A 16,194-nucleotide genomic window follows, 5' to 3' on the forward strand; every position below is an offset into this window, starting at 1 on the left:
CCGTCTTCTGAGGTAGCATCAGAGCTGTATGAAAGACGGGACAGCATACGTACTCCCTTTCACACAGTGTGCAAAAGCCAGAGAGCTGTAACAGAGGTGGGTGTGTGAAAGGGTGTTCCGCAATCCAGGTGCAGGGGTGTAAAAGTTGAGCCCCCGACGCTCACCTCTCCCGCCTCGTTGTGTTGAAAGCAATTGTCCCACAACTATTTGGTCCGTCAGACCAATGTGGGATGCTGTTTTGCTGCGTGAAAGTGCGCAGTTATGTCAATTTCCTGCTGTTTCTTGGCTCGCTGTACAAAGCTGGTTCATCAAACAGATTCATATGATGAGAAAATTATGCATTTATACAATAAGTTGTAGGGCTGGGACTATCGAATATTTTTAGAATCCCAAAGATTTTTCCAAATAATTGGATAAACATTTATTTTGCATTATTAAACATCAGTACCAATACAAAATATGCATGTGAGGTGCAGGTGTTATTTTTTTTCCACTGGGGGTCACCATCCTCACGTTCTACAGTGTAGTATCTGTGACTTGGAATGTGTGTGAATTAAAAAGGCGGGGCCTGTCCTGGTGAGTGACACGGGAGTCAACGAACGAGAGTTGGCTGTTGTGTGCTCGGGTTAGCGGCTCGCTGTAAACTCGCTAAAGCGTTCGTAAGTCTGCGTGCTGAGTGACTCGTGAGCTGTGGCTGTAACAGGTCGCGTGTGAATGCGCTTATTCCGTGTTGGTTTTGTTTCGAGGAATCTAATTATTTGAGTTATTCAAATAGCCGTTGGGGCGCTAAGTGAAGTTGCCAACAGGTGGCCTAGCATGCATGTCGTTGTCATTATTTCAGGTGCGTGTGAACGGGAATCATTTTAGCAATGCAAAAACTTGACAGTGAGTGGCTTAAAGGTGGAGCAAACTTTAGCGCTGCTGGCTATTGCATCTGTAAACTGCCCGGAGACACGCACACAGCCATTTCCATTCCCCCCCCCCCCCTCCCGGCCCCTCACCCTGGAGACGGCCTTGTGTGTAAACAAAAGTGGCCGGCGTCGGTGTCATCTCTCCGTGATGATCACAACCTCGGGGGCTCCGGTGTTGTCTCCCGGGAGCTTGTTTGGCTCGCCCAACAATGAGATCATCGCCCAGCATTCTCCCTCCTCCTCCACTTCACCTTCTTCCACGTCGTTCAACAACGAAGCGATGAGCACGACTGACACAAATGTACCACTGACCCGAGCAAACGTGGTTATTATGTTCAACTTCTACATATGATATAATCACATTGGTAACCTAATGTCAGGCCGCTGAAGTCACGTGACATCACCATGTAACTGTGGCCCTCGAGTGAGGACATGCTACATATTACACATGCATTAACAACAACAATCCAGCATACAATAATATTAATACAGATATACTTGTATTGTTATTTACAGTTTAATACAGTTTAATGTGCTATATGTGGACACTTTATGATAGATACACTTAAGAGGATAGAACAACCATGACAAATGTAGAGACGTCATTTAATGCATAAATAATTGTCGTTTAGGTGTTTTTCATCATGTATATATTCATGTAATTCATTACAGATAGATAGATAGATAGATAGATAGATAGATAGATAGATAGATAGATAGATAGATAGATAGATTGTCAAGAGAATTCGAAGCCATCTAGCGCCATCTGTTGGAAGATTCCCATACTACATTTTTTAAAGCGTCCTTGAAAAGGCTTCGAACGTTTACGTTTGTTTATCAGCGAAATGTGGAAAAATCAGCGATCATATATGTAGCTTGATATCGCATCCAGTATGTAAAATGCAGCAAAATACGCGAGTAAAATCATCCCAGACTCCAGTGGAGCTTGGGAAAGGAAAGACTATCCCTTTAAATCAGCCGAGTCTGGCTCACGTTTTGGCAGGAAGTGAGTCTTAGCTAACCCGAAGCCAAATAACGTGGGCACTGTGAGGTGCTGGAAGTGGCAGGGAGCGACCAGTACGAGCTCATCGCCAGCACGCCAAGACGAGGTAGTTATTTATTATGATGATTATTATTATTTTTTTAAAGTACGACTTTCAATTCGGCGCTGTCGTTCAACTCGATTATCGTTTGCTGGCGCGTCTTCCGTATCGGCGCTGCAGCTCGGTTCGTGCGGCTCGCTTTGTGTCATGGCTCGTCGTGCTTACATTACGTTCAAGTCAGACATTTCGCCCTCTGGCGAAAGATTGGAAAGGTTCCCTTGCGTAGACGAGGGGCTTTTATCAGATATCTCGTAGTTTGAATTGCCTTTGAAAAGCTTTCAATGGTGTATTTGGCGACTGGTATTCGCCTACTTTTGGCTGGCTGGCTGGCCGCGAATCCTGGCGAAGGATTTGCTTCCACGCATGCGCGAACCTGTGTTGCCCTCACCTGAGCTCAAGATTAGTTCAGATTTAGTTTAATCTCAAAATAAAATAAAAGCTTCACATGGACTCAGCACGTTCATTAAAACGCATACAACGTTACTTACGTGTCTGTATCACTATTGGCTACATAAGCAAATAAAGTGGCTTTGTGACGGATAGACGTGAAGGAAAGGCAAAAGAGGCAAAAGCACATCTTTGCTTCACAAACAAACTTACTGTGTTCAACTTGCGTGCAGTTACACTGCAGACCACTTCAATTTCCATGTTAAGACGATATTTAAAGTTATGCAAAGTTGATTGCACTATTGCATTGCTAAACCCTTTCAACTCATCCACTGCCAGTTTGTTTTTAAAGCAATGTTGCCAGCAGTTTTAATTAGAACATATATTTTTTTGACTGATCTTTTAAGACCTGCAAAATATTGTGTTCTATTACAATATAAGCACCCAACCTAGCAAGAGAAAGACTCTCTTCTTTCACCAAAATTGGTTACTATCTTTTACCATTTTTTTATTTTTTTTAATTAGTAATCAGCAGTAGAAGATGGGTTGGATCGACGGAAAACGCCTGTTTCTGACCAAAAAAGCGGAGAAAAGGAGCTTTAAAAAAAAGGAAAGGGCATGTTTAAGAAAAGGAACAATGACTTTGATGCTAATATTTTTTGCTTTTGTGACGCAAGCTGTAAAAAAAAAAAAAAAAAAAAACCACAAAGAAGACTGACAAAGGACTTTAGATGGCAAAATAATAATTTATTTATAGACATGCTATGCCTTGTCGCTTAGCCCAAGTTGAACGTCAGTGGCTTTTTAAAAAAAAAAAATATATATATTTTTAAACATGGCATTCGCAATTCACTCCATGAACTGCGACATCTTTTCTCACGATGACAAGAAACCTTGTACTACCTACGGCGGCACATGCTCTTTGTACCATACATATATACACATGGTGTGTTTGAGTGTCCGGTCAGCCTGAACTTGTCCGACTTCCAACGTGTCGTCATTTCTCTCCCCCATAATCGACGTGACAAGCTGAGATTCGCCACTTAATCTTTTATTTTCTACTCAAAAGCTGTGCTGATCTCCAATCCAAAGCGATGCAGCGTCACCATTCTAATTGCAGCGGTTTACAAATCTAAATTTCACAGACAAGTTGGAAAAACATACTTGATGAATACATACGTCAGTGGCAATAAACGGTTGGATTCCAGTTCGGCCAAAAAAAAAAAAAAAAAAAAAATGAACGTCCACAGCAGCGAGTTAGTTCCTCAGCCATTGACTTGCAGCGAGGCGAAAGAATCACTCGGACGCAGCAACTAGCTCGCTAAACCGTGTGTAAGGTGAACCTGGCCATGTTCTTCGGAGGAACTAATGGACGTGTTGTCTTTTTGTCAGTGCAGCGCTTGAAAAATAATCAGCCCAGCGCCCCGTGTATGACGACAAGACAGAAGCAGCCATGGTGAGTTCATCCCTTTTTCGTTTTATTTTTTTCATATACCGATGGTCCTAATTAATGTAGCCAATCCCTGGAGGCGGGGTACACCCTGGACTGGTTGCCGGCCTATGGAAAGTTTTGCGTATACTGTAAAATGTTTTGGGACTGGGGTGGGGGGTAAAATTCATGCAAGTATGAGGAGAACGTGTCAGAACTTGGTGATTGTGAGGCAGACGCGCTGACCACTAGCGCACCGTGCTGTGTCAGTATGGTTCCATCTGTTATCTGAAGGTGTTAGGGATTTAAAATATGTTGTTTTTACCAAATAATCGTATTCCTTCAGGTTTTGAATGTTGAAAGCAGAGCTTGAGGACATTTGTGTGTGTGTGTGTTAGTCTTCAGCAGTGGACCTTAAGACCAAGGAGGAGAAGGACGCAGAGTTAGACCGAAAGATCGAAGCGCTGAGGAAGAAAAACGAAGCTCTTGTCAAGCGCTATCAGGTACGTGGCCGCTTCTCACAGAATGGCTGGCGAAATGGATGCCCGCGGTCATTTGACGTTGTGTCGTTGGCGGGCAACAGGAAATAGAAGAAGACAAGAAGAGGGCAGAGCAGGAGGGTATCGCCATCACCACGCCACGGAAGCCCCGCGCCCACGAGCCGGCACATTCGGACCGCAGGAGGACCGAGAAAGACAACTTCACCGTCACGGTCGACCTGTCCACGTCGCCGGCGGCGGGGGTAAGCCGGGATGTGGAATCGGGCATCTCCTTCCCTGGGAAACATTGCTGTTTCCATTCTCATTACGGCAGCCATTTTTCTGCTCATCATGCGTTGCATTATTCACACGAAGTTGCTTTCATGACAATTAATGGGACATTTTCTGTCTTCAGGGTGGCATTTTTAAACATTTTGGGCTCTTGTGTCAAGAAACGTTTGTAGTCAAGTGTTTAAAAAGTCTCTTTTCATAATATTTCCCCCTTAAAACATCGAATAAAGCTTTTAAGATGGTGGAAGTTTGATCGTGGAACAAGGTATTTCTTTTTCCAATACCCCCAAAATCCTCAAGCCGTGTAAGAGGTTGTGTTTTAGCTGTTCAGTAGTTTGCTGACTTTAAGCTTCTAATCAGCACAAATACAGTTTCACTAGTCAAATCCCAAAATCTCATCGTTGTTTTTAATGACGCTCACGCGCAGACAGCGGCCGACTGTCGAATTTGAAAACGGGGGAAACGTGAAATATGTCGTTCTCTAGTCAGCGCACTCAACAATGAATAAATCAGACAGATTTCCCGTTGGCTTCACGGAAAGCCGAGCCTGCGTTCTCGTGAGTCTGTCAGCGTGCCTCGTAAAAGATAAGCATTAGACGGAACGACCTTCTCTGGCGGCGGCAAGAAACCAGCGCAGCGGCATCAACATAATGCTATAAAGTCCACACATGCGCCGTAATCTCTTTATATCTCGCGTTTATGTTCTGTTGCGTCACGCGCTCGCCAGAAGGTAGGCTACGCTTTTTTTTTTTTTTATTTCTTTTTTTTTTTTTTTTTCATCGCCAGTTTGGATGTGGAGCCTCCAGAAATCCGGCCCTCATTTCAAACCCTTTCATTCACCAAATGCACTTCACGGCTAACATCTGCTGAGTGTCCAACTGTTCCTTAAATCAAATAAACCTTGTCGATGAGTCAAAGGCTTCGCCTATTAATGAGAGAGGCACTCAGTCGAGCGAGACCTCCGCCAAGCTGGAGCAATTAAAAGTATAAAAGTGCTTTCATCAAGGAAAATGGCGCTACATGTTTCCTTTTGCTATCACTTCATAATACAAAACTGCAGCACTACAATTTTCCTTCATTTATATCATTCAAGGTTGCAATTATTATTCCTAACCGGTCGGAGGAGCGGTCACATTGATCGTACGACATGTCCACGTTGGGCGGCATGCATTTTTTTCAAGCCAGGCGATCTTTGACCGGGGTGAACATCAACACATGCAAAATATCCAATGGGTAGATTTACCGCATGTATCCAGAATTTGAAGAAAGTCTCTTGGACACGTTCGCCTTTGTAAATGGACAAATGAGTGCTTCAAAGCAAAATGGCAAAATTCCCGTCTCTTTTCGGGCGTGGCTTCTCGAGACTTTTTCGTGGGTCTACTCATGCTACACGTCTAGCAAATTTCCCGATGCTAAGTTAAACTGGCTTTGGGAGCTGGATTTTGCAAATGTTACTGTAATCAGACAGCTTTGTCTCTTAGCCCCCTAATTCCAGCTTTGAGCCACAATGGCCGACTTCCTGTGTCTTTTCGGGCTTGGCTTCTACTCATCATCGACGAGCTTAACAAATTACAAGTTGTGAAGTCAAAAGTGGCGGGGGAGGATTTAAAAAAAAAAAAAAAAAATGCCACGCTCGACTTCCTCTTTATGACACTAAAAGGCCAACCGCTTCCTGTTTCCTGCAGGATAAGCGGGCGGTGGACGACCGGAAGCCCACCGCGCCCCGCGGCCGCAGAGCGTCGGAGGAGGGCGACGGCCCCCGAGGGCCCAGCGACGGTCGCGGCCCCCCGAGGAGGACGGGCCTCTGCTGGGCGGCGAGGGGGGGGACCCCCAGAGAGGGGGGCCAGGAGAGGAGAGCGCGGGAAGCGCGCACGCCCAGAGATGGAGAGCAGAGTGAAGCGGGAGGATGGAGAGGAGGGAGGAGGGGAAGGGGGGGAGCAGGACTAGCAGCGGGAGGAGGAGGAAGTGGTGGACCATGCGGAGGAGGAGGAGGAGACGCAGGAGGGACACCGGCTGGCGTGGACAGGAAGTCCAAGGCAAATCTACTTATTCAAAAATTCTAATGTTTTATCTTGACTCGTTGTGACAACACTTTTCCTTCTTGCCCGGCAGGAATGGGAGGAGAAGAGGCGACAGAACATTGAGAAGATGAATGAGGAAATGGAGAGAATAGCAGAGTACGAGAGAGGACAGCGGGTAACGAACACAATTGGAATACTTGCATTTTACTGTTTGCTAGAAATGTCTGTGCCATTAGTCTTGTCGTACTCGTAAAAAATGTTCAGATACCACTTGAGCAGCCTTACTGCATACTATTTGGCCTTCCCTGAGTGTGCGATGTGCAAATTGGATCTCATAATAGTTCTTCAAAAAAGAGCTTCAAGCTAACTACTGACACTCCCAGTTCAAGTTTTTTTTTATTTAATTATTTTTTTTTTAAATGGGCACAAAACAACAAGAATTACATGTTGGCGAGAGAATTTGTTGTGAATGGTGTTACCAAACACATTTGGAATACTTACATTTTCGTGTCTGCTAGGGTTCGGTGATTGATCCGTTTTCTCAATTCATTCGATTTTATTTGTCAAGATGTACGGTAATTTCTTGTGTATAATGCGCACCCCCAAAGTTGACCTCAAAATTCTGGAAAACCCTTCTACCTATGTATAATGCATTTTTACAATGCAGGATTTTGCTTCTACCCATATAATCAAAACATTAAGTATTTTTTTAGCACTTTATTTGAACATGTATTACTTTTTTTAATTCCTTGCTCTTATTTTGAAATTCACAGCCTTCAAATTAAACTGTCAAGCATTTCAGAAAAGTATTATCTTTAAACAAAACATAACTACAAAGAAATTAATGATGGTTGTTCTTCAGTCATATTTAAAAAAACAAATAAATAAATAAAATCACCAATTCTGCCAGGCTATGCAAACCTAAGCGCACAACCGCACATACAGTATATGCAGTCATATGTACCGCTGTCATATTGGAATAAAAGTGTAGGCTACAGCTTTTTCATAACCTGTAGGTGCCGGCATATTAGTATGAAAGTGTACACCTTTCTCATAACCTCTAGGTGGCGGTGACATTGGAATGAAAGTGTACAGCTTATTCATAACCCCTAGATGGCGGCAAACATTTATATAATATGAAAGCTTTTTTTATTTTCCTCTATACCCATGTATAATGCGCACTATTGACTTTTGACGATTTTTTGGGGGGGAGAAAAATGCGCATTATACACGAGAAATTACGGAAGTTGAAAGTGCGCTGTAAAGTACTCTGGGAACAGGGAGGAGATCGTTTTTACAAGCAGAGTCAGTGTTTACATCCCCCTCCAGCAACTATTCAACCAAAACGATACATTTGTGGTCAGTAGATGTAACGATCGTGCGTGCCAGTACGGGCTCTTGCTTAGATAAATTTGCAGCGCTGACATTTAATTTTTCTCAGGCGGATGGCGACAAGCCCCTCCGCAACTTCCTGGACGACCCGCGTCGCTCGGGCCCGGCCCCCGATGTGGACCGCAAGGAGGGCAGCCGGAGACACGTGCGCAACTGGGGCGGCCTGGACTTCGACAACATCAAGACTGGCGGCGATCTCGAGAGAGAGTGGACCGTGAGTCAAACAATGAGTTGGAGAAAAGACGCAAATGGAAAAAATGTTGCTGGGACGAAATTAAAAAACAAACAACAAAAAAAAAGACTTTTGGTCCGGCTGCTCAGTTATGAGTTTCCTGTTTTATGGAGAGTCATCAAACCCCACTGCCCATTTGCAATGTTGAAAACTAAAATGTTTTGCAATTTAGCGTCGTCCATCTGTCTCCTATACGTGTTTCAAATTTGGTAGCAATCGGATAAAATCTCTCGGCCAAGTTTGCTTTTGAAAGACTCTTGAAAAGGTCCAACTCAACTCTAAAACGGCTACTTCAGACCTAAGTGGCAGAATTCTCATGTCTTTTTGGGCATGGCTTCTTGAGACTGGGCTGAATTTCAGAAATTTCCAGAGTGGCTACCAAGAGTCATCAAACCCTAACGTGGCTGCTTCGACCCAAAATGGCAGCCTTCCCATGGCTTATATAGACAATTATTTTATTTTTTTGTGGGTCTGCTCACGATAGACATGATAAACAAATTTCATGCTACTAAGTCACACTGGCTTCAAGGGCTGAATTTTAAATTAAAAAAAACAAAACAAAAATCCAGGAGGCTTTACTAAGAGTCATCAAATCCAAAAATGGCATCTTCAAACCAAGATGGCAGCCTTCCTGTGTGGCCTCTTGAGAATTTTTTGTGGGTCAACTCAAGATAGAAATGACTACCAAGATTTCATGCTCCTTCGTCAAACTTTGTTCAGGGGTTGAATGATCATCAACGCTGAAATTGGCAGCCTTCCCATGTTAAAAAAAAACGCCCCAAAAACAATGTTTTACTACTCCGCAGAGTCGGCGTCCCGGCCCCAAAGGCTCGATGGACATGACCATGTCCATGACGGGCCGCGAGCGGGCCGAGTACCTGCGCTGGAAGAAGGAGCGCGAGCAGATCGACGAGGAGCGACTGGCGCGCCATCGCAACGCCACCGGGCAGTGGAGGCGGGAGTGGGACGCGCAGAAGACGGACAACATGTAAGAAAAGAAGCGGCGGCACCTACTGGCACGTGTGCCCGCTACATCTACCAACCACAAATGTCTTTGCTTTGTAAATGTGTTCACAGGTTCAAGGAGGAAGCGAATGCGGCGGCAGTGGGCAGCACGCCAGAGCAAGGCGGCAGGAGAGGTGAGTTACTGTTGCCGTGGTAACACAACACGCCTTATCCTTTGGGACGCTCCTCTCGAGAAGGTCGAGTGTTTTCCTGTTCGAAAACATTTTCGTGTCCTTTTATTGCTCACACTCGCTCGCTCTCACTTTGTCACGCACGCACGCACTCAGTTCACCTCCTTTTGTTATTCCCCTGCCCAAAGCGAGGCCCATTAAGGCAGACGAGGTTGCTTTTGGCGTGGGAAAACTTGCCCTCCCACCTCGCAAGTAGCCCCCCCCCCCCCCCCCCCCATATCCTTGGGCGTCCCAACACTTTTGTCCCGCAGGTACCGACGGAGGCGTCATGCGATCGGCCGTTCATGAAACTCATTAGCTAAGTGGCTGGCTGAATTTCCCCGGAGACCTCGTAAGCGTCCCGGGCCCGGTTACCCACGAGGCATCTGTGATGTCCTTGCCCACCGGTGAATGACGCGCCGCTGTCTTTGTGTGTCCTCCCTGCAGTCCGAGGGCGCAACTTTGGCAGCGAGCCTCGGGGCGGAGCCTCAGGTTAGACCCCAGCGTGGTCCACTGACGCGTGCACTGTGGTGTGTGTGCCCGCTTACGTTTAAACACGCACGCACACGTGTCTCTGTGTGTGTGTGTGTGTGTTCATGCACTGTTTGCACTCCAATGTTTGCATGTGTGTGTGTGTGTTCTGTGGGGTGCGTGTGTATAGCTGTTTCTTGAGGGTGCATTGTGTGTCGTGTGTGTGTGTGGTGTGCGTGCATCACCAGACCAAACCTGTGTTTTTTTGTTTTTTTTTCCCACTCCATTTTGTTGTGATTTCACACTCCAGTCCAGCAGGGGGCAGCATTGCCACCACAGTGTCCCTTTTACTTCAAGGTGACATTTTCCACTGCCAAATGGAAGTAGTGACACTCATCATGTTGATGGTCCCCAGCTGGCTTGGCTTTTTGGAACACTTGAGAAGTATTAAGAGCTTCTTTCAAGTTGTAATTCTTTTTAGCGCCACTCGACTGCTGCTTTGTGAGCGCGTGCGACGTCCCTCGCTGGCCCTTCATTAGCCGAATGACGCCAGTGTCCTCGTCTCCAGTCTCCTTGGGACTTTTTCCCTCTCCTCGCTGATCCCGCTTTGCCGCCTTCTCTTCGGACGCTTTTAATCACCTCCCGGCTCGCTCTTCTAGCGCTTATCTGCCTGGCCTCCTTCATCCCTGCAAAGATTTCAGGCAGTGTGACCTTCCTCTCTCCTGCTCAGCCTCACCTTTTCCTTTTGTACTTCTTGATTTACGTCTATTTTCTTCATCTCTTAGTTAAGACGACAACTTGCCAAATCCCGGAAAGTGCGGATGTTCCACCTCTGACGTTTTGTTGCTGGTCGTATTGCCTTCATCGTGCAAAACCTCAGCGTGGTTTACGTCAACCAGGGGTGGGCAAAGGGCGGCCCGCCAGCCGACTGCGGCCCGCTGCGCTATATAGTCCGGCCCACCAAGGATTTATATTGTCAATAGTTCTGTAATATTTGTTGCATTACACTTTTTTCCTTTTTTTTGGTCCCGACGGAGCTTTGATGCAGAAACCTTTTGATTATTTTGTTTATTTATTTGATTCAATTTTCCCCCAGCCCTTACAAAATGAGAGTTATTGTATTAAGAAACTATTTAACATACACAAACTTTCTTTTTCTTCCATCGGCAAATGTGAGCCCCCCCCCCCCCATCATGTAAACCAACCTTTGTAACGTGTATTAAGCTGCATCTGCATTTGACTTGGCCTCCTGACACGGCATGTATTATTACTATTTTTTTTATTTTTTACATTTGACGTCATTGTGTCCACCAGCAGATGATGGCAAGCGACCCCCCAAAGTGCCCACATTCGGCGACTTCCTGTCGCAGGGCAGGTCTCGGGGGCCCCGAGGGGAGCGGAGTCGAGGGAAGGGCCGAGGAGGGAAGCCCAGCTACAGGTACAACAGCTGCTTTAGCTTAACTTAGGCAACGTTAGACTGAAACACAACAAATTCGTCCTTAATCAATTGACAAAGCAAATCTTGAATTGTGAATTGATCTGAAAATATTCATGTTTAAATATCAAGATTGGAGGTGTAGTCTTAAAAAGAAGCGTGTATATTTATTTAAAAAAAAAATGTTTTTAATGTGGACATGGACTTTTTTTTTGTAGTATGCACGACAACCGCTGGGAAGGCGAGAAGGAAGACGTGGAGAAGGAGAAAAAAGACAAACCCAAGCGAGAGAAGAAGTCCGCACCTGAGCCGGCACAAAAGGTGGGCCACAGGAAGTAAAAGCAGAAAACGTTGACTTTAGATTTTCCTCTGACCCTCCCCGTGTTTTTTTTTTTTTTCTCAGGCGGAGCCGGCCGAAGAAGACGAGCAGGACGACGACCAGTGGGAAGACGCCAGCGAGGGCGAGGAGGAAGTGTCCGACGAAGACGAGAAGAAAGACGCCGGGAAAGAGGAAACCGGCAAAGACCGAGGCTCTCCCGCGTCGCCTCCGCCTCGCTCCCCGCCGCCGTCGTCGGCCAGAAGCCCCCGGGAGCAGCGTACCCCGAGACCCGATGTCCGCATCCCCTCGCCCCGGGCGGCCTCGCAGGGTCTCCCAGAGGCGGGGAAGCCCATCAGCCCCTTTCAGCTGCTGGACGGACACCAGCCCGTGTCGGACTGGGGGGAGGAGATGGAGATGCTGTCGCCGCGGAGCAGCGTGGGAGGGGAGAGCCCCCCCAAACCCCCCGGTGCTGAGAGCAGCCCCCCACAAAAGAAGGAGCAGGAGGAGACCGCTGAAGCCACTGAGGAGGACGCAGGTACTTTAGGATACACAATGGAATATTCTTCTTCTTTAAAAAAAAAAAAAAAAAAGAACCCTCTTTTTCAGTGGCCCCTGGCACCACAGCGGCTCAATCGCCTCCAGAAAACACACAAGTCCAGCAGGTTGTCCTGGCAACGGAACCCCAATGTGTTCTCGCGGACGGGCCAGATGCGCGGCCCTGTTTACTCGCGCCGTCCCACGTGTCCGACGGCACCGCCCCGGATGCCGCTGAACGTGAACAGGGTGCGCCCGACACCCCCTCGCAAGGTAATCAATTACTCAAGTGTGTGTGTGTTGTTAAAAGCGACAGCACGCGTGAGAACGGTCATTTTAGTTTGTCTCGTAGACGGAGCGGACCGTTCGCCACCCGCCGTCCTGGTGAGCGAAGCCGCCGAAGCGGAAAGCCGAAGCGAAGCAGAAGGGGAGATGAACGACAATCCTGACAGCGACGACCACAAAGGCGAGGTGGAAACCGACGCCATTGCCACATCGGAGCCGTCCGCCGGGCAGCCCACCTCAGGTGTGCTACTGCTAATTCGCTCATTGATGCACAAAAGCGCTGGGACCGGGAGTCGGGCCGCAAAAAAAAAAAAAATTCCATATCCGGGCACTCGGCATACCGCAAATGTACGAAGCCTTCTATGAGTTTGACTTTTCAAACGGGAACCAAGTTTTCCACGATACTCCCAACTCATTGTGACGCGCCTGTGGTTTGCATACGTAACTGCTTATCATAATTGAGTCCAAATTTCCTCGGAGTTCTCGTTAATTCCCGTGAAAAGTCTCCAAATGGAACAGAAGAGAAACTCCGAAGTACGCAATTGTGTCCCAAGTTTCTTTAATTAATAATTGATGCGCAACTAAGGTCTATTATCCAACTCCTAATGAATTTGCATTTCCTGTCACATTTGCCAGGAACCCAAAGTGGCAAAGTGAAGTCGCTTGAGTGACGTAATGTGTTTTTCAGCCCATTAGCGAGCACTCGCGGCGGCGTCGCTCGGGCTAATGGACGATTTGAGAAGTTGTCGCAGCAGCCCCGCCGCTATTGATCTGCTGATTGATTGATTGACACGCCGCAAACGGGTTTCCGTCGGGAAGCCCGGCGGCGTCCGGGGGTTCGTTGGCTTTAAAAGCCCTCGTTGAGATGAGGAGAAGTCACAAGACCTCGTCGTGGCGCCTCGTTTTTGTGCCGGCTCGGGGCGGGGAAGAGGAAACCGGAGAAACGGCGAGATGAAAGGCGCAATTAAGTTTTTGCCAGGAAACGAGCAAAGCGCCGAAGCGTGATTGGATTTAGTCACAAGATGGATGAAAGCGGCGTAACCGTATTGGAGAATAATTACAGCAGGCTTTCATTTGTGTAAACATCGTTTCCTGCACCTGATTTCAAATCAGCGCCGCTACCTCGAAGCTCCGCTCGGAACGTCCATTTGGTCCAATTACAAACAACCTTTTCCATCGAGGTTAATTCTATTCGGGAGAATTCGCTAACTGCACAGGCCATGTTTTTGAGTCACATTCTCAATCACATGTTTGTAATGTTCGGTGTTAGAAACAAAACAGTCTTGAACACAAACTTTCAAATCAGCTACGGTACTAATGGAATGTTAAAATGTTGGTTAGACTCCACAAATTTGCTCAGATTCAAACCCAGAGCCTCAAAATTGCGAGGCACAGCTGCTGCTCCTGTGTTTGGCCTTATTCGTCACATGCTAGGATCAATATGTAACTATATCACATTATCGATTTTGAGTGTGTTGCTTTTTTTTTTTTTTTTTTTTTATGGTATAAAGAAGACGTGGCGAAAAGCCACAACGGCGCAGGGAACGATTTTCAAACTTTGACCCCAAGGCCGGAGCCCAGATTCAAACTCTGAACGTCCGAACTGTGTGGCGGACGCGCTAACCGCGACTTCGCCATGCCGCCTTCAATAAAGCAAAATTCTTCCCTTTTTTTTTTTTTTTTTTTTTTTCTTCCTTTCTTCACAGACTGAAGACGACGACATCGCTGGAGTGATGTCACATGTTTCCCTCCCCCAAAAATGGAGGTGGGAGGGGCCTCATAGCCAAACTTCATAAAATGGAGCTGCTGGAATCAGCTGAAGCCACGCCCATGAGCTCAACCAATCACAAGGCTGCAGAGGCCAATTGGTCTGCAGTTTTTCTTTGCCGTAATCCTGTCAGTAGGCTTCAATTGCTTTAAGACACTTTTATACCACTTTTTATCGCTGTCAAGGAAATATTATGACCAACTGCCCAACGTACGACCGCTATGTCGTCATTCGTATATTAAAAACGTAAGACTGCTTTATCAGCTTTACCGTCCTAATTTTTCTTTTATATATATTTTTAAATATATATAAGTGTTAACTGCAATACCCATATCACTGCGACAACTAGTACTCAGAATGGGTCACGTAAAGTGGGCAAAAAAAAAAAAGAATGCCAAATACTAGTGATGCACCAAAAAAAGGTTCGGACCAAAATGGCCCAAAAGTGCATTTTAGGGAAAAATGATGACGTCATCTGAGAACGGGGGCCTATAAGATTGAAAGTACTGTGCATGAATACATATTTATAAGATAACCTTTATTTGTCCCATAATGGGGTAATATGCATCGTGTCAGTAGCAATAGTGGATACAGGAAGTACAAAAAAAAGTACATTGAAGCCATAATTTATGATTATAGAGTAAGCATTATGTTGTGCAATTGAGCAGTATGCGGAGTTCTTTTTAGCTTATTACATAATAAGCTGCAATATCTGTGGTGCGGTAATGTTCTTGATGTTTTAAAAATAGGGAAATTGAGACAAATTAGAATTTGTATAGGTTGCCAGCTCTGCGGCCACAAATGCAGTTTGACTCATAATTGGCATCATCGTTTCTTTCGGTTTTCAATTTCGGCCGGGGAATTTTCATTTTGGTGCATCACTACGAAATACACACATTCAACTTTTGCTGCGTTGTCACGGAAACGGGTTTCAAATCATCCATGTGTCGTATGTGCTGTCATCATGACAGGGAGCTGCTTTGTTTTCTCATGTCTTCAATTAAAGTTAAAAAAAGAGATGGTTTCTGTCGAGCCTCTTCAACGACGAGAAAATCAAACCAAACCCAAATAATCCTCAATAAAAACTCATCAACAATAATAGATAAGAACACTAGAACCACAAACAACAAACATTATGTTGCAGAGCTTACAATAGTATTAAATGCTGTATTTTGTTTTTATAAACATTTAGGCCCACTATGCTACTGTATTTTAATGTTGGTTTCTTGGAGATTTTTATTTATTTATTTTTTTCCCCCCCCCTTTCCGTGAGCTGAGACTTGCTGTAAAAAGTTTGAGAACCACTAACTAACTAACTAACGGACGGAAGCGGAGCCAAAAGTCTGGGAAAACGAATGAAGGCCCAAGACAATGAGCATATTTTTGTGACTTGTGGTTTTCAAACCCTCTGCCTTTATTTAATCAAACGTTTAATTTACCCCCCCCCCCCCCCAAAAAAAAAAAAAAAAAAAAAAAAACAACAAAATTATGTACGAATTCACCTGTTTAGTATGTTGTTTTTAGTGTAAAATGTTGAGTCGTGCGGTTTTGTCGACCTCTCCTTTCATTTCCGGGAGTTGCTTTTAATTTGAAACGCCTCCCGGAAACGAGCGGCCCGCCCCGCGGCGGGCTTGACAGCCGTCCCGTCCGGCGGACGAGAGCCGCCTGGAGTTCACTTGTCCCGCCGCACGCAGAGGACAAGCAGCCGCAGCTCCGGAGCCGGAGCCCCGGGCGGTAGTCGAGCGTCGTGTCGCGGCTCGGACGAAGAGGAAGCCAGGGTCGGGTGAGTTGATGAGCTCCGGGCCGGTGGGGGAAGTGGCTCCGCTCGCAAGATGAAAGCGGCCGACGGGGGTGCCAGCGTCACCGTGGACAAGCTGAACGGCGACCCCAAGCGCAGGCCCAGCTACCCGGGGGAGCCGCGCGCCAAACACGCCAGCATGTCCGCCAAGGTGTGGGTCAAAG

The 16,194-nt window shown here is 46.3% G+C and overlaps 1 protein-coding gene across 6 annotated transcripts; it reads left to right on the forward strand.

The window, feature by feature from the left end:
- The first annotated feature begins 1,886 nt into the window (after positions 1-1,886).
- Positions 1,887-14,492, forward strand: ccdc9 (coiled-coil domain containing 9). 6 transcript variants are annotated; one of them, XM_061782496.1, is made up of 16 exons: positions 1,887-2,020; positions 3,799-3,857; positions 4,229-4,333; positions 4,414-4,572; positions 6,286-6,636; positions 6,713-6,796; positions 8,063-8,227; positions 9,052-9,233; positions 9,323-9,384; positions 9,868-9,912; positions 11,206-11,329; positions 11,545-11,647; positions 11,730-12,180; positions 12,252-12,452; positions 12,520-12,705; positions 14,171-14,492. In XM_061782496.1, the coding sequence occupies exons 2-16, from the start codon at positions 3,855-3,857 to the stop codon at positions 14,173-14,175; spliced, it is 2,226 nt and encodes a 741-aa protein (XP_061638480.1). In that variant the 5' UTR covers positions 1,887-2,020; positions 3,799-3,854; the 3' UTR covers positions 14,176-14,492. The 6 variants fall into 6 exon arrangements, with proteins under 6 accessions (XP_061638480.1, XP_061638479.1, XP_061638482.1 ...); XM_061782495.1 differs by having other exon boundaries at positions 1,894-2,020; positions 3,794-3,857; XM_061782498.1 differs by having other exon boundaries at positions 1,894-2,020; positions 3,794-3,857; positions 12,532-12,705.
- The last annotated feature ends 1,702 nt before the right edge of the window (positions 14,493-16,194 follow it).

This window comes from Phyllopteryx taeniolatus, chromosome 8 (assembly GCF_024500385.1).
Source record: "Phyllopteryx taeniolatus isolate TA_2022b chromosome 8, UOR_Ptae_1.2, whole genome shotgun sequence".
NCBI lineage: Eukaryota > Metazoa > Chordata > Actinopteri > Syngnathiformes > Syngnathidae > Phyllopteryx > Phyllopteryx taeniolatus.

Bases quoted from the DNA above. Each gene is read 5' to 3' on its own strand.
- ccdc9 (XM_061782496.1), top strand. The intron at 4,573-6,285 runs GTAAGCCGGGAT...TGTTTCCTGCAG, and splicing joins CCACGTCGCCGGCGGCGGGG to GATAAGCGGGCGGTGGACGA. The intron at 12,453-12,519 runs GTAATCAATTAC...CGGTCATTTTAG, and splicing joins GCCCGACACCCCCTCGCAAG to TTTGTCTCGTAGACGGAGCG.